The sequence below is a fragment of the Pogoniulus pusillus genome, chromosome 1, assembly GCF_015220805.1.
Source record: "Pogoniulus pusillus isolate bPogPus1 chromosome 1, bPogPus1.pri, whole genome shotgun sequence".
NCBI classification, from domain to species: domain Eukaryota; kingdom Metazoa; phylum Chordata; class Aves; order Piciformes; family Lybiidae; genus Pogoniulus; species Pogoniulus pusillus.
In genome coordinates this window covers 6,394,747-6,418,415 of record NC_087264.1, presented here as the reverse complement: position 1 = coordinate 6,418,415, position 23,669 = coordinate 6,394,747, and the positions used below count along the sequence as shown (strand labels likewise).

The 23,669-nt window shown below is 45.5% G+C and overlaps 1 protein-coding gene and 1 non-coding gene across 2 annotated transcripts in view; one reads left to right on the top strand and one right to left on the bottom strand.

The window, feature by feature from the left end:
* Positions 1-700: 700 nt before the first annotated feature.
* RHOJ (ras homolog family member J) overlaps positions 701-23,669 on the bottom strand; it is an 85,894-nt gene continuing 62,925 nt past the window's right edge. The window contains exons 2-5 of the mRNA XM_064156331.1: positions 18,304-18,362; positions 8,457-8,621; positions 7,093-7,188; positions 701-6,003 (exon numbers count right to left, since the gene is read on the bottom strand). Of these exons, the coding sequence (XP_064012401.1) occupies positions 5,857-6,003; positions 7,093-7,188; positions 8,457-8,621; positions 18,304-18,362 (467 nt within the window). The 3' untranslated portion in view covers positions 701-5,856. The remainder of the gene's footprint in view (positions 6,004-7,092; positions 7,189-8,456; positions 8,622-18,303; positions 18,363-23,669) is intronic.
* TRNAC-GCA (transfer RNA cysteine (anticodon GCA)) lies at positions 10,921-10,992 on the top strand. Its single transcript has one exon. It is a non-coding gene; the product is annotated as a tRNA-Cys (tRNA).

The following is a 23,669-nucleotide window of genomic DNA, read 5'->3' as shown; positions in this document are numbered from 1 at the left end:
CAAGAACTTCTGCAGCCTTTTCCACTGTGCTGTGAATGGCTCTCAAATTAGGTCTCTGGAGTCTTGGTGTAGCATCTTGGATGGGATCTTGACATCTTGCTGTTGAAAGAAAGTGAAGCCATGCATCCTTGTCAAGAGATAGTCACTAGGAGCGAAATGTTTGTTCTCTGTTGATCTCTGTTTCTACAGTGATATTCCCACCCTTGAGGTGGGTTTTTAGCCACTTGCTTACAGTTGTGTTTCAGTGATTTTTTTTTTTTTTTTTTTTTTTTTTTTTTTCCTGAGGGAGTCCTACTTGCTTTGTGCTCAAGGCTTGTCCTCATTTCCAACTTGTTCCTTAGCTCTTCTCTACCATGCTTCCTTAGAAATGTCAGATACCAGATGGATCATGGTGCTGGCCTGACTCAGGAACAGTGTGGCCAGTAGAATAAGGGAGGTTATTCTTCCTCTGTACTCAACACTGGTCAGGCCACAGTGTTGAGTGCTGTGTCCAGTTCTGGGCTCCTCAATTCAAGAGAGATGCTGAGGTGCTGGAAGGTGTCCAGAGAAGGGTGACAAAGCTGGTGAAGGGCCTGGAGCCCAGCCCTGTGAGGAGAGGCTGAGGGAGCTGGGGGTGTGCAGCCTGGAGAAGAGGAGGCTCAGGGCTGACCTCATTGCTGTCTACAACTCCCTGAAGGGAGGCTGTAGCCAGGTGGGGTTGGTCTCTTCTCCCAGACACCCAGCAACCGAGCAAGGGGACACAGTCTCAAGTTGTGCCAGGGGAGGTCTAGGCTGGATGTTAGGAGGAAATTGTTGTCAGAGAGAAAGTGATTGGCATTGGAATGGACTGCCCAGGGAGGAGGTGGAGTTGCTGTCTCTGGAAGTGTTGAAAAAAAGCCTGCCTGAGGCACTTAGTTGATTGTCTAGGGCTGGGTGCTAGGTTGGACTGGATGATCTTGGAGGTCTCTTCCAACTTGGTTGATTCTATGGTTCTAAGATTCTGAGCATGACAGAATACCAGGTGATTTGTACTGTGTGTGGGGAATGGGAAATCATTGCTCTGGGGGAACTCAGGCCACCAACACTAGAGCTGATAGAAGAGATTTTGCTGTACATTAACTATAAGAGCACATCACAATGTCCATATTCAGCCTTCCTCATTACATGAACGAGGCACAAAGAAGTTGGAGACAATTGCTTGTGAAGTAAGATGCTTTTCAGAATGAGGAAGACTGCCAGTGGCTCCTTAGTAGAAGTATTTGAAGTAACCTTATTACATATCAAGTTGTAGCATTATATTTAATTCTGTATTTATATTGAGCTAAAGCAGTGCTTTGAAAGAGAAAAAAGTGGGAAATATCAATGACAGCTGCCAAAGTGATTGTTTCAATTGTCATGCTTGACTCGAGGTGAATTCTGCAGTTCCCACTAGCAAGATGATTTGCATCAAAGTCATGGGAAAGATTCACATCTTTCCTAACTCAAGGCAATGTGAAGCAAGAGTTTGTAGTTGGTTGTTCTTCATAAGCTACATACTACTGTAAGAGTATATATTGACAGGGCATAAATAGAAGTTCTGAGAGTGTTTGGCACATAGGACAACCAGGGGGAGCACATCTTGAGAGCCACTCCTCACCATTCCTGGGGGATAAAGGTATATAGAACTTCCAGTCAGTTGAACAAATGCTCCTGGATGGACCTGGGTGGGCTTAGAGCTTTGTTCCTGCATTCTCTTCAACTTTTCTGAGGACAAAATGTGGAAGTCTTTGTGGGATCTCCTTGAGGTCATGCTGGCAGTGGTGACACAGCACAGGATTGCCTCAGTTCTGCTGGCTTGTGTTTTAGCAGTGCTCTGAAGGACAGAGGCATCTGTAGGTTATTTTAATGTGAGAACACCTCTCTAATGTTGATATATCTCTCTAATACCTAATATTTCTAACATGTCCTTGCAGGAGTTTACATGGAAGCCCTTTGGGAATTCTGGGACTACAACTTCACCATTAACTGCTGGTAGAATGCCAAGGTTTCAGAAGGAGGTGGGTTTCACAGGATCTAACAGGTTCCTTGTAAGCTGCAACTGCTTGTGAAATGATAATAGACTATTAGCAAAGGCAGCACTGTCCAGGAAGGTTTTTGACATCAGTCAGAGATATTATCAAATAGGTGCCTGGGACAGTTTATCACCTTTACAAAGCTCTTCAGTTCCTTGGAAGGTGAAATTGGAGTCTCATTTCTGGCTCATCATCCAGCGAGAAAAGCCATCTTCTTTCGCCTGGCAATCTTTCACTGATTTTCTTTTCTTGTTACTAAGGGTACTTGAAAATAATTTGAAGTATCTGTCTGTTGCCTTATGCCTGTGCTTGCATTGTGCCCTGGTGTTTTGATAGTTCTGCAAATGAGTTTCTGCCTGTTCACTCACCATCCCTTGGTGTTTATCAAAGGTGTTAGGTATGACTTGCCAGGTAGTCAGAGTCTCCTTCTAAAGCCTGTTGGCCCATGATATGCCTCCCCAAAATAATAGCATGACAGGGAAGACCCTCGAGTAAGTCTGTGAACATAACCTAACACAGGAATAATATTTATAGGACTGCCTTAAACATAGCTATTTAAAAACATTTATTTTTGTCAACAGAAGAATTGGAACCAAATGGAGAGCAGAGGCCATTTCTCAGCGGATGGTGACCACCTCCCTCCTTTGCAGCTGCCAGATGCAGAATTTCACTCACAATCAGCTTGGAAAACTTGAAATTCTACTGCCACATGAGACTGATTTGCTTGGGTTTAAAGGTGCAAATGAAGCCCTGGTTAGTCTTGGCTTTTTTGGGTCTTTTCTGTCTGTGTTCACTGCTATGCAGTGATCTATGCAGGATGGTGCAGATTAACGCATAAGGACAGTAGCATTTCAGCTTCAACATCACCACATTTTTAGTTCAGTTTCCTCAAACCACTGCACTTCCATTAATGCTACAACCTCCTATTTAATGTTTTCATCTTCTATTTTATTTTGTATGCCTATCATATGCCATCCCATTAGTATTAATAGACACCCCTGATACTTGGTGGCATGCAAAAGCATCCTTTGATTATTTGTGGCTTTCTCGCATGCATGCTGGGAATTCTATATTGTGCTTTTCAATGTGCTCATTATTTTATGATAAGCTGAGCTGTCAGTTTGGTTTCCTATTTCCTCTGTATTCTGTGATGCTCTAAGAATATCTGGCAGCTCCAACCTTGAGCATTCAGATCATGCTTCAGCTAAAATAGGCTTATTTTAACTAGAAACTGGTACATAGGTTAGCTCTCTACAGCAACCTCCATGAGCTAAAGCAAAGCCACAGCCTTATTTTATTTCCACTGAAGTGGCAGCACAGTAAGACTCTAATTTTCTCTGAAATCTGTTGAAAACTGATTTTTTTCTTCTCAAAACCTTATTTTGGTGGCCTTCTAGTCATGCTATAAGCCAACTGTCTTCACCTAAAAATATTCATTTAATCTGCTCCTAGTCTTTCTCATATTCCCTTGATATCACTTTACACATTCAAAACCCACCTGGATGTGTTCCTGGGTGGCCTGCTTTATGTCCATCTGCCTTGGCAGGGATGTTGGACTCAGTCTCCAGAGGTCCTTTCCAGCCCCTAACATTCTGTGTGATTCTGATTGTCAGTGTCCCAACTGCGTAAATACTTCTGGCTCTGCCTGGGGATTGTGACTCAGCCTCCGTGGCATGACATGAACTCCTTCACCAGGCTTCAGCATCGTCCTTGCTCTGAGCTGTGTTTTATCAGCCAGTTACTTTGAAGCAAATAGCTGGGACATAATACAACCAAATATAAAGTATGCACAAAGAATGTCAGCAATGATGAAGTCTTTCTTTTGTCTGTCTTCGATTCAGCACAGCTTTGTTTTTGTCCATACCTGTGTGCAGCAGGAAAGTGAAAGTTGGCTGAGTGTACAGCAACAAGGCATTTGCCTCAAATCCAGTCACTTTTGGCAGAGAGAACTGTTTGGTTTCTACCTGAAAATGCTTTAGGCTGTCCGAGTTGGTTTCTGTAGGTGTCCATTGTAGATTCATTTTGTAGTAGGGTAGAAGCTTGGATCCATAAGCCTTGGTGGCAGCAGGATTGGGCTCCACTTCATGCTTGTTTCCTTCTCTGTGCCACTGGGTCTGCAATTCACCACTCATCACAAGAGCTTGTCTGGTGTCATGTGTGTACTCAGCCACGGTCCCGTGCTTTTGGAGAGCAGTGGGCTAGCAGTCTCCTGGAGAGGATTTTGAGGGGTGCAGGGCACATGTCCCTGAACTGGGGAGGTTTCACTGCTGTTATTTGCTTACTCTGAGCAGTTCTGGCCATGCTTCGTTATGGAAAATTACATCAGATCAGAGGTCTTGAAATCTGTATTTACTGGTACTGCAATTTTCTTTTGGGGAATGAAATCCACAAGACAGTCTCATGGCATTGCCAGGGCATGGAAAGGCAGATGCAAGCAACTACACATCCTTTGAGTTCACCTCTGAGTGTGTTGCTGTGATGTGCAAAAGTACAGGCACCCTGGAGAGGCTTCAGTGAAAAGGCACAGCCTTAGTCTTTGACAGCAAAGAGAGCGATCAGGCATTTTCCCTTCCCTTAAGGTCTAAGCTTCCCACCTCTCTGATGTCAGCTGCAGCCCATCATCTGTGACTCGTGTGAAAGTTCACTTCTGAGGACTGCAGCCACCCTGCAATTTAAACAACACTCACAGTAATGAAGATGGGACAAAAAAAAAGGAGCAAGGAAAGAATTAATGAATGGGTGGAGGGAGACTACAATAAACCAGCGTGTTCACAACTCCACTTTGAGTTGTTTTCATATGAGATACTTCACTGAAAAAAGAAAAAAAAGAATCTTAAGGCAACTGGATCACCTTAAAGCACTTGAAGGAAGGATGACCTTTGGCTTTTTGGGTTTTGCTATTTCTGTCTGCTGGGTGAGATGTAGAAATCCAGATGATCTGTAAGGTTTTCAGTTGCTATGGCAACGTGTCTCATTCATGTTCTCAGCTGGGAGAGGAAATTGCTCCACAATGCTATTTCATGTCCAGGGCAACATTCTTTGGTGGCAGAAATCAGTACATTAATGCTACAACCCTATTCTTCCTTTCCCACCTTCTGGAAACATGGCTTAGCCTGGACATTCACCTGTAAAAATACAGGTGTTTGCATTTTTGTTGGTGTTGTAAGAACATTCCTTAAGTCTGGAGGTAAACGTTGATCCGTTTTGATAGCTTGGGTGCAGCAACATCCTGATGCTGTGAAGCTTCACCAGTAAGTAAAAATAAACTGGAATCACTTCATCTTTGCTTCCTTGTGTTTTGAACAAGCTAATGTATATTCTGAACTAGCAAGCCTTGTGAAAGAAAGGTAAAGAACGTCCTACCAGTAGTGGATATCTTACATAATAGATTTCTACAGCTCTCCATGTGCTGTCAGTCAGTTCCTAAGTACTGTAAATTTCTAATTTTGCCCAATTCTTGCTTAAGGCCACAAATAGAGTTTGTTTGACCACCTCTAGCTCTTTGTTTTTCCACATGCACCTTCACCTTACTGCTAAGGTGAGGAGCCAAGCAGTAGCATGCGTCCTGGTTTCTGTTGGCTCAGTGCAGTCTGCAGTAGGGGGAACAGGCTGCATACGTCTTTAGAGGGTTAGGAAAGCACATAGACATGAGTTGGCTTACTGTAATACAGCTTGGAGGTCTCACAGGATGGAGGGCTCCTATGTCTGGGTAAGAAGGGCACCTTTCTGGTCATGGTCCCCATTTCAGTTGCATGTGACTTCATTGCCTTTCTAACCTGCTTGGTTTCGCTGAGCTCATCTCGTTTTGTTTTCTTTCCAACTGAGTTCACACAAGGGTGCAGCAGCTGTGGCACTTTGCACAGCGCTGCTTCTTCTTTTTGGGGTGGAAAATGGTCAGGATTGCTTCATCGAAGACAGTCTTAAGGCCTTTCTGCGTGAGGGCTGAGCACTCCAGGTAACACTGTGCTCCGATCTGAAAGAGAAGAGAGAAAACAGGAGTACCCTCTGCTGGTAGAGACAGAGCAACCTTGTTCTACCGTCCTGCTACATCCATGCAAGTCCTGCCACAGAGGGAAGCCCAGACCTTTAGAAAGGAGCTCAGGTCCTTGCTCTGTCTTTTATCTGTCTGCTTATGGGATTAAGGGACAAGCTGAGGTGGTCATCCTGAGCAGGGATAAGCATCAACACCAATATCTCACCACAGGGTGCTAAAGGGGAGCAGGAATTCACTGCACGACCCTTCAGAAAGAAGATGATTGTCTCTGTGTTCGAATGCTGGGCCAGCAGCTTGGCTTCCTGTCTGTGCAACTAGGGAGGGTGGTTGCAAGGAGATTCTGAGTCATACACTTGGCTCTTCTTCTTTGACCTGCCACCCCTTGTGAATTGCCTCCTGCAATATTGGAAGGTGGTTACCTGGAGAAGGGTTTCCCATCTCATTTCTGGGAACATCTTTAGATGGAAGTCCTCTGGGGGTGCTGGTATGGCACAAACACAGTAGTCTGGAAAAGCAGTCTTAGTTTATTCTGCTAATGGATGCCCTTGCTGTTCTTGGAGAGCCAGGGCCTCTAACAGCATCTGCAGCGTATAGGATGAAAGTGACTGGGGTCCAGATGCCCTCATTTCAGGGCTTGGGCAAGTCATTTTACCCAGAAACTTGGGAGCTCCTTCTTTGTTGCTTGAAGTGCAATGGGTAGTGAGAATCAACTTGTTTGTGCTTTTGTAAGTGATAGACGTGGATTTGGAAGGAGGTGACTGGAAAGGGGAGTTTACCACATGCACCTCCTGGCAGAAACCTGAACAAGAAACACTTCACTTAGACAAAGTAAGAAGTAAAATCTGTTTTATTGTCCAGTCTTGTCCATCTTGCTGCTTTGTGTGTAGCTTGATCAGATACTGCAGCAGGACAGCAGGCTCAGGAGCCAAAACTGTCCAGACTGTTTGAACAGAGGCTTTAATATCTGCATGGGACTGACCAGAATGCCCCAGAGGAGTTCACCTTGAAGCTAATTCAGTAGAAAGCTTTGATCAATCTGTTTTTGGGGCCCTTAGAAAACACTGTTACCTCCTTTGCTAGCTTCACGCCGTGCTCGTAGGTGAGTGGTTTCTCTTTCATGTAAAGCAGCCGAGCCAAAGTTTTGGGATCATCCCGGAGATCAATCTAACAGAAAATACACAAACCCTGTGCTTAGTATCATCCTGCTTTAATTCTTGTGACAGATACTCATAGCTTTATGAACCCACAGTCAAGTCCTGGCATAAGGACATCCATCCTCCTGGCCTCAGATGATACTTCAGAAAAGGTTTTCTTTTTCAAACTATGTTTAGCATTGATCAGTTCTCATTGGCAGGTTATTGGGCTGCAGCTCAGACAGTTGTGGTACAGTAAAGATGCAGTTCTTAATGGCTTTCATAATGCATCCTGCAAAGTGTTGCTTCTAGCCTGAGCCCCAGTGGAAGCAGAGGCTTCTGTAATCCTGCACTGCATCACCCAAAACACACCCTGACAGGCCAGACAGATGCAGCTCAGTCTGACTGACTTGAAACAGAATCCTTTATTTTAATGGAAAACATCAAAATGAAGCATTCTGGTATTTCAAACCCATCCATTTTTGCACTGTGAGATCCAAAGAGTAATACTTTTATTTTAAAATGAGTGGTTTAGATTATTCCAGTGTGGAAAACAAAGGTAATGTTTGAATGATTTGACTTTCCTATGTCATGAAGACTTTGGCTTTGACCAGAATTTGATCTGTTTCTCTAATGTGACTTAGGTTATGGTCCAGTGTTTGGCCTTTTTTCATACTCCTAGCATTACTTCTCAGAAGTTTCCAGCCACTCTTTGTCTTGGAAGCAAACCTGTATTTAAGGCATTTTTATTTAATTTATACACTTCTAGCTTTTAAGGCCAAAATAAAGTGGTTTGATCACTTAATCTAACATTCACTACAACACATGCTGGAGGGCAAGTACCTGTTTGCAATATTGATGTAAAGCACGAGGGAGGCTATTTCCTCCTCATGTCTATAAGTAAATCATTTGCTTAATTATTCCCATTCTTAAAATGTAGTTTGAAGTTTAGCTTCTGCTTTTGACAATGGAATTCATTAGGTTCCCATACCCCCTCCCCCTCAAAGGCCTGTCAGAAATCCTTTTCCCCTGTAGGTATTTATGCCTTGTTGCCAGTGTATTAAGCTAATATGTATTTGACTAAAGGGATGGGATAAGCTTTACCAGCCGTGACTCGCACGATGGGAAACGTTCATGTTGGTTTTCATTCCTAGTCCTCAAGTTCTTCTCTAATGGGCAAGTCTGGCTGCATTTCACACAAGAAGTTAAATAGGAAATATTTCCACAGAGCTCAGCCTCCAGCCATCCCTGGGGTGGAGCAGGAGTCCCCTCACTCTGTAGATACCTTGGAAGCATTACCTGTGTTCCTATGAGGACATAAGGCACGTTGGGCATGCAGACTTTCAGTTCAGGCACCCACTCCTCCTGGACATTGTGGTATGAGGCAGGGTTCACCACTGAGAAGCAGATCAAGAACACGTCTGTGTTTGGGTAGGACAGAGGCCTCAGCTGGTTGTAGTCCTCCTACCAGTGGAAAATGGGAAGAATGTTACAGGGTGGGGGATTACTGCAAATGGGAACATCATGTTTGTTCTTGTTGAACTGCTCTCAATACTACCCCTCTGTGCTCATACAGAGAATCATAGAATCAGCCAGGGTTCGAAGGGACTGTAAGGATCATCTAGTTCCAAGCCCCTTGCCATGGGCAGGGACACCCTACCCTATATCAGGCTGGCCACAGTCTCATCTAGCCTGGCCTTAAACACCTCCAGCCATGGGGCCTCAACCACCTCCCTGGGCAACCCATTCCAGGCTCTCACCACTCTCATGCTCAACAACTTCCTCCTCACCTCCAGTCTGAATCTCCCCACCTCCAGCTTTGCTTCATTCCCCCTAGTCCTGTCACTCCCTGATATCCTGTAAAGTCCCTCCCCAGATTTTGTAGGCTCCCTTCAGATACTGGAAAGTCACCTTGGAGCCTTCTCCTCTCCAGCCTGAGCAGCCCCAACTCTTTCAGTCTGTCCTCCTAGCAGAGGTGCTCCAGCCCTCTGATCATCCTCGTGGCCCTTCTCTGGACATGCTCAGTAACCTCTGGGTTAATGAGCAGAATCATACCCTGGGCCAGTGGTACTGTTTTCTCAGCATCTTTACCCCAAAAAGCTCATGCAATGCTATTTGTGTGTGTATTATCTGTGGAGGTGCTGGTGTAGAGGGCAGTGTTGAACAGCATCCACTGTGGCTGCCTCTAGCAGTGTAATAAAATTGGTCTTGTGTGTACCAGCCTCAGCCACCCAGCAGTCTGATGCCATCTTTGGAAATATTTAACTGTCACCACCAGCTGATATTTGCTGATGGCACACATCTCTAGGGGCTTTTCTGGTAATATTATGTGCTATCTACACCCCAGTAGGCATTATGGATTTGACTGTGTACAATAACTATGGGTCTCTGAGCTATTGGTACTGTGGCAGTCATGTATGGCATACAGTGATGTATCATAGAATCAACCAGGTTGGAAGAGACCTCCAAGATCATCCAGCCCAACCTAGCACCCAGCCCCATCCAATCAACTAGACCATGGCACTAAGTGCCTCAGCCAGGCTTTTCTTCAACACCTCCAGGGACAGTGACTCCACCACCTCCCTGGGCAGCCCATTCCAATGGGAAATCACTCTCTCTGTGAAGAACTTCTTCCTAATATCCAGCCTATACCTACCCTGGCACAACTTGAGACTGTGTCCCTTTGTTCTGTTGCTGGTTGCCTGGGAGAAGAGCCCAACCCCTACCTGCCTACAACCTCCCTTCAGGTAGTTGTAGACGCAATGAGGTCACCCCTGAGCCTCCTCTTCTCTGGACTTCTCTGTCAGACACTCAAAAGTCAAAGCAGATCAAATCCAGCCTGCAGTGGTCTGGGTAAATCACTGGGGCTGATTTAGTGTTTCCACAGGCACTGGTCTGCAGAAGGAGAGATGTTTTCTCTGTTGGCTAGTTATGAAGAGGGAGAATTTTCAAACAGCTCAGGCACAGCTGTGTTACGCTGTGAGCTGGCTTTGATAGCTGAGTTTGAAGGCAGATTTAAGGTCTGTTTTCAGGCTTGAGATGTTGAGAGTGAGCAGAGGTTTTGCAAGCTGCGTGGAGGGGACAGACTGTCTCTTAGTGAGAGCATACGTGGTTGTCTGCTGTGTACTTTTCAATTAAACCCATTAGAAAATCTCAGTGTCACAAACCAGATGCTTTTAGAGGGGATACATCTGTTCTGAAGATTTTTTTTTGGGGGGGTGGGGTGGGGAGAGGCAGCCAGAATTTGTAAAAAATGAGAAGGAACATAACATAGGAGTGTGGGAAATGGTAGTACCTGATGTTGTCAGGCCTGAGTGAGCCCAAGTTTTTTAGTTTATAGTTTCTGCATTCTGGGCAAGCCTCAAATTGCCGCAGTATGGTCTCTTTTGGTTATAACTATATTGAAAACTCAGCTGGAGGAGCTGCCTTGCAGATACTGAGATAGTAAATAACTCAATGAAAAGAAAAAAAAGTACAGGTGCTGTTGCTCAGGCTTAAGAATATTTATTTGAGGTAGGGAAAAGTCACATTAGAGTGAGGACTAATGCAAGCTGCTGTCTCAACTGCAAAAGAAACTGATGCAGGCTTCTATCACTGTATGCCTAGATTTGATTGTGTCTTAATTCAGTCTTGCTTCTGTTTTGCTTTGGTTGAGTCATCAAATGAGACAGCTTAATTATAAGTTGAGACTGGCAAACCTTCCTTTTGAAGTCATATTTACTGAGCAGGCAGTAAGTACACAGCAGGTATGAAACAGGCAGCTGGGGGTATAGCTCAGTGGTAGAGCATTTGACTGCAGATCAAGAGGTCCCCAGTTCAAATCTGGGTGCCCCCTAAGAGTCTTTTTTTTTCCAAGTCCTTGGGTTTGGCACTGCAGTGGAGGAAGCAGATGGAGTGCCAAGCCACAGCTAAGACAGAAGGGATATTGATAGGCTAGAAATCACAGAAACACCTGGCAATGGTTAGGTGGGAATTAGGCCTTTTTTCCACCCATAAAGCCCAGTTGAAATGCATTTACACTGATACATATGGGCAACAATTGTGAGAAGCTGGAAGCCATTGTGCAGGTGAAAAGCCATGACATAGTTGTCATCGTGGAAATACAGTGGAGAGATTGGCACAACTGGAGTATTACATTGGATGGCTACATACTCTTCAGTTTATAGGCTGTTGTGGTAAGCCTGATAGCCAGAAATAGGCTTATACATGTACTGGCTTGCCCAGGCATGCTTTTCTCCTGTGGTAAACAAAGTACACAGGCTTAGCTTGTGCCTGCCTTGTGCAAGGCCTATGCTTTTCCCAAATTTTGGTAAAGCAAGCCTATGGCTTCACCTAATATGGTCAACCTTGGGTAAATGCCATTCTGATTGACTGTTCTGTGTCCAGAGGCCCATTAGTCTCAGCTACATTGATAAAAGGAGTTGAGCAGGTAACACAACGTGTGCTCTGCTGTTGTCTTTGTGCTTGCTACTGCCTGCTGCTACTGCTTACTGCCTTATGGTTTGCCTAGAAACGCCACTGTCTCAAGTTTACTAGGAACAGGCTCTAAATGCCTCCACGTGATCGACCTGCATAGCCAGCATGACATGAAAGTCTCCTGACAAGATGAGAAGTCCTGGAGATACACATATTGTCCAGAGGAGCCAGGAGACAAGGTCAGAGAATGTCTACCTCCTTTCCCCAGAACCCTGGGAAGAATCAAGTCTCAGCAGCCAAGAAGACAGAATTCCCTGAAAGCATTTGAGTACTGTCTGAAGCTGTATCTAACCCTGTGAGTTGGGAGATAGTATTTTGTGAGTAAATGCTTAAAGCCTCTTTGTGATTCACCATTGCCTTCTGCCATAAGCAGAAAGTAGCTCCTTGAGTCCATCTAGTGGACAAGTGGTATATTGACAGCAAGCAGTATTTGGATACAAGAATCTTCTCATTCAGTTCAGTTAAGGTTTACCTTTTTGCAAGTTATTTCCAGATCTAGTTATTATCTGTAAAATGTTCCCATGACTGCCAAAAGAACCAATTATTATTCTTATTATTAGTGGTAAGGGGTGGCAAGAATGCTGAATACCAAAATTCATAGAATCATAGAATCATAGAATCAAGCAGGTTGGAAGAGACCTCCAAGATCATCCAGTCCAACCTAGCACCCAGCCCTAGCCAGTCAACTAGACCATGGCACTAAGTGCCTCATCCAGTCTTTTCTTGAAGACCCCCAGGGACGGTGCCTCCACCACCTCCCTGGGCAGCCCATTCCAATGGGAAATCACTCTCTCTGTGAAGAACTTCTTCCTAACATCCAGCCTATACCTACCCTGTCACAACTTGAGACTGTGTCCCCTTGTTCTATTGCTGATTGCCTGGGAGAAGAGGCCACCCCCCACCTGGCTACAATGCCCCTTCAGGTAGTTGTAGACAGCAATAAGATCACCCCTGAGCCTCCTCTTCTGCAGGCTAAACAGGCCCAGCTCCCTCAACCTCTCCCCATAGGATTTGTGCTCCAGGCCCCAATTAATAAACAATACTAATTTTAGAAAAGATCATCTAACATTAATTAATTAATTAATTAACCCTTTGTAACAGAGGCCAGGAAGGTGAGTCACTGGAGTGGCCCTGTATCTTAGGAGTGTTTGGGCTTAGTGATGGTGACAATCGGGTTAATTTTTATGGGTGGGCAAGGCCAACAAAGCAGATACCCTCGTGGGACTCTGTTACAAACCATCCAACCAGGATCAAGATTTGAAATATTCTAGAAGCATCTGGGAGAAGTCTCACAGTCAGTACCACTTTTCCTGTGGAGGACCGCAACTTGTAAATACAATACAGCAGACAGGAAAGAGTTTAGGAGGTTCCTGAGGTGCATAAAAGATAACTTCCTGACACAGATGGTGAGTGAACCTGTCTGACTCTGGTGCCAGGGAGAGTTATGGAGCAGATGATCTTGAATGTCATCATACAGCATGCTCAGGTCCACCAAGTGATCAGGCCCAGTCTGCATGGCTTAATGGAAGGCAAGTTCTGCTTGACTAATGGCATCTCCTTCTAAGACAGTGGGTGAATGAGGGAAAGGCTGTGGATCTTGCCTACCTAGACATCAGCAAAGCCTTTGACGCTGTTTCCCACAGCATTATCCTAGAAAAAAACCTGGCTGCTCATGGCTTTGATGAGCATACTCCTCCCTGGGTAGAAAACTCGCTGCCTGGCTGACCCAAAAGAATTATGTTGAAGGGAGTTAAATCTGGTTTCTGTCCGGTCACAAGTGGTGTTCCCCAGGACTTGGTATTGAGCTAGGTTCATAGAACCATAGATTCAACCAGGTTGGAAGAGACCTCCAACATCATCCAGTCCAACCTAGCACTTGGAAGAGACCTCCAAGATCATCCAGTCCAACCTAGCACCCAGCCCTATCCAGTCATCATGGTCTAGCCTTGAGCTCTGTGGTTAAGGGTTGGACTTGATGATCTGTGAGGTCTCTTCCAACCCTGATGATACTGTGATACTGTGTGATACTGTGATCTAGACCATGGCACTAAGTGCCTCAGCCAGGCTTTGCTTCAACACCTCCAGGGATGGTGCCTCCACCACCTCCCTGGGCAGCCCATTCCAATGCCAATCACTCTCTCTGGCAAGAACTTCCTCCTAACATCCAGCCTAGACCTCCCCTGGCACAACTTGAGGCTGTGTCCCTTTATTCTATTGCTGCTTGCCTGGCAGAAGAGATCAACCCCACCTGGCTACAGTCTCCCTTCAGGTAGTTGTAGACAGCAATGAGGTCTGCCCTGAGCCTCCTCTTCTCCAGGCTGCACACCCCCAGCTCCCTCAGCCTCTGCTCATAGGGTTTGTGTTCCAGGCCCCTCACCAGCTTTGTCGCCCTTCTCTGGGCACGTTCCAGCACCATATTAGTTTTATGTGGATGCTGCAGGTTAAGAAGGCTCTAATAACGTGACCGCAGGCGCTCAGATGCGGGGTTGTTTATGCCACAGTCGAGGCGGGGCAGTGCCAAGGCCGTTCCCGCCCTCAGGGCGAGCGCTGCGCAGCAGCCTCCCAAAGCAGCCACACGGTGGCAGCAAGGCCCCGGGGAAAGGCGCCAGGAGCTGCGGGCGCGGCGCGGCTGAGTGTCGCCAGCGTCCGTGCTCCAGCTGCGCGCACCGAGAGGGGCCGGGACTTACCCTGCCGCTAACATTGCAAACTGCTCTGCCGGAAGGGGACAGCTACAGGACCGTGCTTTAATTTCATTTTGCGTAGCCCTAGACAAGCTTATAGTTTTTTTTTAATTCCAGGAGGAGCATTCCTGGTTTGTGTTAGCAGCACAGAGCATTAATGACATAGCCCGTGTGAGGAGAGGCATGCGTCACGCAGCAGAGCTGGCATCTCCCGTCAGGGCATGTGCGACAGGCAGGGAAGGATAACTTCTCCCCCTGTACTCAGCACTGCTCAGGCCACACCTGGAGTGCTGTGTCCAGTTCTGGGCTCCTCAATTAAAGAGAGATGTTGAGGTGCTGGAAGGTGTCCAGAGAAGGGCAACAAAGCTGGTGAGGGGCCTGGAGCACAGCCCTGTGAGGAGAGGCTGAGGGAGCTGGGGGTGTGCAGCCTGCAGAAGAGGAGGCTCAGGGGGGACCTCATTGCTGTCTACAGCTACCTGAAGGGAGGCTGTAGCCAGGTGGGGGTTGGCCTCTTCTCCCAGGCACCCAGCAATAGAACAAGGGGACACAGTTTCAAGTGTCAGGGCAGGTTTAGGCTGGATGTTAGGAGGAAGTTGTTGGCAGAGAGAGTGATTTGCCACTGGAATGAGCTGCTCAGGGAGGTGGTGCAATCACTCTGCCTGGAGGTGTTCAAGAATCATAGAATCAACCAAGTTGGAAGAGACCTCAAAGGTCATCCAGTCCAACCTAGCACCCAGCCCTGCCCAAGCAACTAGACCATGGCACTAAGAAAAGACTGTGTGAGGCACTTAGTGCCATGGTCTAGTTGATTGGACAGGGCTGGGTGCTAGTTTGGATTGGGTGATCTTGGAGGTCTCTTCCAACCTGGTTGATTCTATGTTGAAGCACAAACAGAAAGGCCATGGATAAGAGCTTATTTGGGCTTCTTCCCAGGCTCACATACCTATGTCTGTGGGCTGAAAGGAGCCTCCAGACCACATCAATGACTCTGTTAGTGCCTACTCTCTAGGAGAAGGCTGTAAAGCCTTGCAATGGGTCATTTCTCATTCAGAGGCTGTTGAAGCCATGGATACTGCATGTGAATTGGGCACATTCAGAAGTGTTGCAGCCAGTGATGCTGGTGCTTGGTAAGGGACATGAGTGCCTGTGGCCATGGGCTGTACCTGAACATTGTTTTGTTTTCCTAGCTTGTCTTTGCGTTTTGCTGCCTGGCTTCCCAGTTACTCTGACTGGCCACCGGTTTGGCATGGAAATGATGGTGTTAGGCCTGGCCTTTCTAAGTTATAGAATCATAGAATGGTTTGACTTGGAAGGGACTTTTAAAGGTCATTTAGTCTAATCTCCTTGCATACATTTTCAACTAGATGAGGTTGCTCAGAGTCCCATCTAACCTGGTCTGGAATGTTTCCCTGGGTGGAGCACCTACCATATTACACTGTTAAAAACAAGCTACCAATGTTTCTTCCTCATATGTTATCTAGATATCTCCTCTTTTATTTTAAAATCATCACCCCTTCTCCTGTCACAACAGCTCCCGCTAAAAAGATTGTGCCTTTATTTCTTGTAGCCCCCCTTTAAGTACTGAAATGTGATAACAAGATCTGCCTAGAGCCTTCTCTTCTCCAGGCTGAAAATCTTTCAGCTCTCTCAGCCTTTAGAGGAGAGGTGTTGCAGTGCTCTGACCATTTTTGTGGCACTCCAAGTTATCTGAGTTACCTACCCGTGGCTCGCTGCAGCTGAGATAACATTGACTAATGTTGCTCCCTCCCTGCTCTCTTGCTGCAATCTGCCTTGCAGAGTTCGGATCCAGAAAGTACAGCAAAAATTGAGCTTTTTTTTTGGTGGCTACCATTCTGATCTATGTATGCTCCCTGACCTGTCAGCCTGTTAAAGCACTTCACACCTGAGTCCAGCCTGGGGAAAAAAGAGCAGTGTTTTTCCTCCTAGGACTATTTGTACAGGGATGCAGAAAAGCAGATATTCCAGATCTGGGGCGTCTGCCAGCTCTCCCTTCAGGCTGACAGAAGGTCCTGTTGCAGGACTGCATTTTCCAGTTGTTATTTCATTAGCATATGTTTTATAGCATTGTAATGTTAAGTGCTATTTTTGGCTATGACTTCACACTAATGCTTTTGGTAGCCACGTGTCACAAGGAGAAGGAGAGAGGGAAAAAAATCCATATGATCTGTCCTTTTAACTTGAGCATATGGGAAGCATCATCCTTTCAGCTTCTAAGGAGATAGAACCTAGTCATCAAGAAGTGACTCATGCTTCGAGTTTTGGCTAGATGGCCATAACCTCTGGACCAAGGTCTGAAAGGAAAATGAGCCTGACAAGTTAGAAAGGATGCTTGGAGCCAGGTGGCTTACTTTGAAGCAGTAGCTGGCAAAATGACTCTAGAGGAATATGGCTGGAAGGGTAAAGCTTGCCAAGGGGACAGATTAGTGTTTCTTCTGGCTCAGGAGGACAAATAGGAGGACATGATGCTGAGGAAATGGGTGGCAGGTGGAACTGTCAGCTCTACAGTTAGAAATATTAAGGCTCTGGGTAAAAGCTGAGGGTTGAATTAGCTCCAGTCTCATTTGCAAAGTCTTGCTGTGCTGCTGGGTCATGACAGACACTTGCTAGGCTCTGTCAGTGCAGAACAGAAAGTTGAACACGGGACAGGGGCTTGGGTCATATTTTCAGACTGGTTTTTGAATCATCTGTTTGCAACATGTGAATAGAAAGGACAAGTGAAGAGTAAGTGACACCCAGCTGGCAATCAAGTGACTGTTGCTGCCTACATATATGTGATAGGAATAAAATCACAGAAAGTGAAACCCAAAGCTTGAAAGCTCCAGTCCTGCTGAGCACAGGATTTTCTGGAAGTGACAGGCTATCCTGCTGCACTTTTGCCTCTTTGCATACTGCTGCATAGTACGTTCTGCAGATAGGAGGCCTTCTACATCCTTTATGCACTTTATAGCAGGCAGACATGGCCAGTAAAAAACACAGACCAAAAGTGTCCCAAAAGTGAAAGCAAAGCGCTGCATCCAGGGCTGCTGGGTCCCAGAGAGTGAAGCAGGCTCCCAGATTTCCTTTCTTCTCCTGCTCCCTGCAGTGCCAGCTCTGACTGCAGGAGCTGAGGTGTATGCAGGTTTCAACCTTACCAGGTTGGGAGGGACCTGTTCCCTCCCTTCCTAGCAGGTGATTTTCTGCAGGGTTTCTGTGCAGATTGTGGTTCTTTCTTTATTTTACCAGGTGCTGGCATTTGGAGAGGCAAATTTCACCGTGAAAACGTGTTGCTCCCTGTGCTCTCTTTATTGGCAGAACCAGAGCAAGGGAGTGAGAAATGCTCACTCCTCTCCAGAGGTGAAAATGGCCTGCAGATCAGTATTGTTCTGCAGGCTTTTACTGAAGCACACTGTGTGAAACCATGGACACTGGAAGCAGTGAAAACATTATATATAGAAATAAGCATGTGGCATAGACTCTCCTGTAATGAACACCCTTGTCCTGGGAGAAAGATGGATGCCAATCTGGCTGAGTTGCCATTTAAAAAGTCAGTACTTGGTGACTGAAAGGCTGGTGCTATGTTACATTAGTTTTCTGATCTTGGAAATGGGATTTTTATTCTGTATCTTCAATGCCACCATGTGGTTAATGTAAGAAAATGCTGGATTTATATATGCCACATCATATTTGCAGTAGGAGGTTTATATATGGGAGGTTAAATAGTCTAATCAGGCTTTAGTTTTTTTTGCTCCAAGTTAATTATTAGGAATGAGTATATTTGTGTATTTGTATTTCATTTTATTGCCGAGACAGAATGAAAGATCTATCTAGAAAATGAAAAGGTCAAAAGTTCAACCATTAGAACTCACAACTGATTGTTAATACTTGCAAAAGATACCCCACACAAATGGCACTAATAATCAACTTCAGTGCATGGTAGTAATAAACAAACCATGGGAAAGGAAAATTATAAACGTTTTGCAGTAATTTACCTGCCCAGCGGTGTCATAAAGTCCCAGCAAGTGCTGTTGTCCTCCCACAGTCACAGTTACTGGAAGAAAAAAACCAAGAGACAATGTTTATGCACAGGCCAGTGGCCCCATTTTTATGAGTTTTAATCCTAAAATGCTAATAAACCCTTGTGCTAGACACATTAGCACATGTCTTACAATGTGCATCCTGAACCAAATGGAATGGGCTGCCCAGGCAGGTGGTGGAGTTGGCATCCCTGGATGTGTTCAGGAACAGCCTGGCTGAGGCACTTAGTGCCATGGTCTAGTTGATTTGACAGGGCTGGGTGGCAGGTTGGACTGGATGATGTTGGAGGTCTCTTCCAACCTTGTTGATTCTATGATTCTATGAACCAGGTTGATTCGATGAGTCTATGATCCAGGTTGATTCGATGATTCTATGAGTCTGTGAACCAGGCTGGAAGGGACCTCCAAGCTCATCCAGTCCAACCTAGCACCCGGCCCTATCCAGCCAACTAGACCATGGCACTAAGTGCCTCAGCCAGGCTTTTCTTCAACACCTCCAGGGACGGTGACTCCACCACCTCCCTGGGCAGCCCATTCCAATGGCAAATCACTCTCTGATTCTGTGACTCTATTCAACCCAAACCAAAGCCAATCTAAGGTCACAACAAAAGCAAATCCTTTATGCTAAACCCTTACTTCCTTACAGACAGGCAAGAGTGATGGAGCTGCACATGCTGTTGCTATCGGATACCAAGAGACTAGAGAACATTTACATCTGTCTCTGCAACCACCATGAGATGCCAGGACTTGAAAGTACAGAATTCCTGCCTCCCCACTGTGAGGACTGAGGTATGCTTGATGTGGAGAGTTAAGAGGGTTTTTAAATATAGTTGTATTTCTTCCAGGCTTTGAAATGATGAAATGTTCAGTGGTGGTTGATGTTTGGTGGGTGTTGGTGGAGGTGTGCTGATGCATGCTATTGCAGGTCAAGTGACAGCTCTTACTATATGGAAGCTTCAAAGGCCAGGGAGAAAGAGTGCTAACACTGGCAGGGATTTTGAACAGGTTCTGTTCCAAATAATGGAAAGCATATATTAGTTTATTGATCACACTCAGTGTGGCTCGTCTTTTTGCAGAGTTCTTTTGCAGAACTGCATTTTGAGCCCATCAGTACTGATGAAAAAGTTTTCTCATTGCCTTTGGATGAACCTCATTAATAACTGATATCTGTGTTCTTTTTGTATGTAGGATGTGATCAGTGTTAATGATATTTCGGTAACCAATTAATCTGCTTAAATCATTACTACTCAAATGGAAAGGAAGGGAGAAAATGCAGTTCCATCTATTAGTCGACAGGAAAACTTTGAACATTCATCAGGAAGGTTGCTCAAAAGAATGGTATTCTTGCAGGCCATGGACTATTAATTTTTTTAAAGCACCAGGTTAAACAGCTGGAGTGGGCACAGAGCTATGGCTGGGGCTGGGGGGGCTGGTGTCCACTGGCTGATCTGATTGAGCAATTTGCAATTAATGAGAGATGAGAAATATTAATAATTACTTTTGGGAAAGTGAAGGCTTGAAAACATCACACAGGTTCTTGCTGATAGAATAGAATAGAATCAAGGAGGTTGGAAGAGATCCCCAAGATCATCCAGTCCAACCTAGCACCCAGCCCTAGCCAGTCAACCAGACCATGGCACTAAGTGCCTCAGCCAGGCTTTTCTTCAACACCTCCAGGGATGGTGACTCCACCACCTCCCTGGGCAGCCCATTCCAATGCCAATCGCTCTCTGCCAACAACTTCCTCCTAATATCCAGCCTAGACCTCCCCCTGCACAACATGAGACTGTATCCCCTTGTTCTGTTGCTGGGTACCTGGCAGAAGAGGCCACCCCCCACCTGGCTACAGCCTCCCTTCAGGTAGTTGTAGACAGCAATGAGGTCACCCCTGAGCCTCCTCTTCTGCAGGCTAAACACCCCCAGCTCCCTCAGCCTCTCCTCATAGTGCTTATCATTTCAACTAAGCCTCCCCAGATCTCTGGTTTTCAAATTTTTTGTGGTGTAGGGAGTCTCAAAATGTCCCAGTAGAGATATGAACTGCACAGGTCTACTGACAATAGTTTTTTCTTGGCTTTGTTTTCAGAAGCAATGGGGCCCACAGGTGGTCCTGCACAGCTTACTAGCGGCAGATGAGAGATGGGCACTTTTTTCCAACTGAAACCATGGCAGGTTTCAGTCTGCCCTTGTGTCAGAAAGTGCAGGAGCCAGTTCTGTTCTGCTGATTTTAGTCTGCTCAAGGACCAGCTGTGGGAAGATGTACCCTTCAGCTGGAGGCAATTTTCCAGCTGTGGTGCATTAGTCTCAGCTGGCTGAGGTGGTGTTTAGGGCTACACATAGTGTTTAAGGGCTGCATGTGAACACCTCTTACACTCTCAGCCTTTGATTAAGTATGGAGTCTGCAGAGCACCCCCAAAGCAGGATGCTCACAGGTCAGCTGCATGGCCATGGGTTGCTTAGAGATGCAGGTGATCTAATGTGTTTGATCTGATGAACATGAGGAGACATTTGCCACACATCACAACTAAAGCAGTTATCCAGCTCTGCCTCTCATGCTGGCAAACTCTGAGTGCAGGCAAACTGAGCTGGGTCTTGTTTACAAAGATCACTTTGGGTCTTCAGTGTTTTTAAAACTGAAAAGTCACACTGAAATTTACTCTGTGCAGACTTCGGCTGCAGTGAAGTCTTACTGTCCTACCTCTTGGTGCTGTCTGACTGACAGAGCTGCACTGGCAAAAAGCCCTGGTCAGATACTAAATTCCTAGAATCATAGAATCAACCAGGTTGGAAGAGACCTCCAAGATCATCCAGCCCAACCTAGCACCCAGCCCTAGCCAGTCAACTAGACCATGGCACTAAGTGCCTCAGCCAGGCTTTTCTTCAGCACCTCCAGGGACGGTGCCTCCACCACCTCCCTGGGCAGCCCATTCCAATGCCAATCACTCTCTCTGGATCCTAAAATCCAGCCTATACATCCCCTGGCACAGCTTCAGACTGTGTCCCTTTGTTTCTGTGCCTTGTTCCATCAGAGATGGAGATAAGCTGCTTGGATAGAGGTCTAGTTCTTTACTGTGCTATGCTTTGCCAGAAGAACATGCTGTATCATCTACTCAACTATCTGTCCTCTGTAGTCTATGAAGTCATGGATTTTTTGTGGCATGTCTACAGAGCCACACACAGAACAGTTATTGATAGTTTGTACAGTTTGCTTTGACTCTTGGTGACCTCTGGGAAATGCTGAGGGGATATGAAGATGGTGATAATATCCTACCAATACTCTTCATATACACAAGGGCTAAGAAATACAGGAGATTGTGGAAAAATGCACCCTGAGTCTACCTAGCTTCCACATCACATTTTAATTCTTCCTAGAGCATCCTGCCTCCTGTGGGTCTTACTTTGGATTTCTGTGTGGCACCAGCCAGTTCTCTTTTTTTCCCCATACTTTGCTCTTTCTTTCTTTCTTTCTTTCTTTCTTTCTTTCTTTCTTTCTTTCTTTCTTTCTTTCTTTCTTTCTTTCTTTCTTTCTTTCTTTCTCTCTTTCTCTCTTTCTCTCTTTCTCTCTTTCTCTCTTTCTCTCTTTCTCTCTTTCTCTCTTTCTCTCTTTCTCTCTTTCTCTCTTTCTCTCTTTCTCTCTTTCTCTCTTTCTCTCTTTCTCTCTTTCTCTCTTTCTCTCTTTCTCTCTTTCTCTCTTTCTCTCTTTCTCTCTTTCTCTCTTTCTCTCTTTCTCTCTTTCTCTCTTTCTCTCTCTCTCTCTGTCTCTCTGTCTCTCTCTCTCTCTCTCTCTCTCTCTCTCTCTCTTTCTCTCTGTCTCTCTTTCTCTCTTTCTCTCTTTCTCTCTTTCTCTCTTTCTCTCTTTCTCTTTCTCTCTTTCTCTCTTTCTCTCTTTCTCTCTTTCTCTCTTTCTCTCTCTCTTTCTCTCTTTCTCTCTTTCTCTCTTTCTCTCTTTCTCTCTCTCTCTCTCTCTTTCTCTCTTTCTCTCTTTCTCTCTTTCTCTCTTTCTCTCTTTCTCTCTTTCTCTCTTTCTCTCTTTCTCTCTCTCTCTCTCTCTTTCTCTCTCTCTCTCTTTCTCTCTTTCTCTCTCTCTCTCTTTCTCTCTCTCTCTCTTTCTCTCTTTCTCTCTCTCTCTCTTTCTCTCTCTCTCTTTCTCTCTCTCTCTCTTTCTCTCTCTCTTTCTCTCTCTCTTTCTTTCTTCTTTTTATTTTCCTTTTTCTTCTTATTTTTATTTTTACTTCCACTTTTCCTTTCCCTATCAACTTCTATATTTTCTCTCTTCTTGTTGGTCTAATCTTATTGTGGCCTTTCAGTGTCTGAAGGGGGCCTGCAAAAAAGGTGGGGAAGGACTTTTCAGGCTATGAGGGAGTGACAGGACTAGGGGGGAATGGAGCAAAGCTGGAGGTGGGTAGGTTCAGGCTGGATGTGAGGAGGAAGTTGTTGAGCATGAGAGTGGTGAGAGCCTGGAATGGGTTGCCCAGGGAGGTGGTTGAGGCCCCATTGCTGGAGGTGTTTAAGGCCAGGCTGGATGAGGCTGTTGGCAGCCTGATCTAGGCTAGGGTGTCCCTGCTCATGGCAGGGGGGTTGGAACTAGGTAATCCTTGTGGTCTCCTCCAACCCTGACTGATTCTATGATTCTAATGTACTTTATCATCAGAGGATATCCTTCCTGTCCAGATCATCTCTCTACGTTTACAGCTACCATCCCCCCAAAAAACCTGTCTTGTTGGCTAAACTTCAGCAACAGGCAAACTGCTGTCTTTGTATTCCTGGCTCTGAAAGGCACTTGGGACTGAATGGCTCACACCTGACAATTCAAATAATCACTGGCTCTTGAAACAGCAATGTCTAGATTTAAGGTATTGATGCTGAAATCTCCTCCACACTTGCATGCAGGCAAAACAGATACCAACATCACAGTATCATAAATGGCTTTTGCCTGTGAAAGCATCACGGTGTTTTCATACTGTGAGTTTATCAGTCTGCCTCTTTCAGACAAGAGGCTGTTTAGCATATCCACTTGGTAGGTCACATTTATGAACTGAGATTGTTCTTCTAGACATGTAGGCCTCAATTTTGGCTTTATCTCAGTTTACTTCTACTTACCCTGTCACTATCTTTTCCTTTTCTCTCAGTGATGAGAAGACTACAAAATTGCTTCCCAGTCACTGGGTAATGCAGGATCTTTTAGGGGCTTGTGAATTCAGCTTTATGAGCAGTCTTGCAGTAACAAGCTAAGACCCAACTCTCCTTGCCATTTACTGGCTATATTGATATATTAGTTAAGTACTGAAACAGCATGGCCTTTAACACCAAGTGCAGTGGAGACT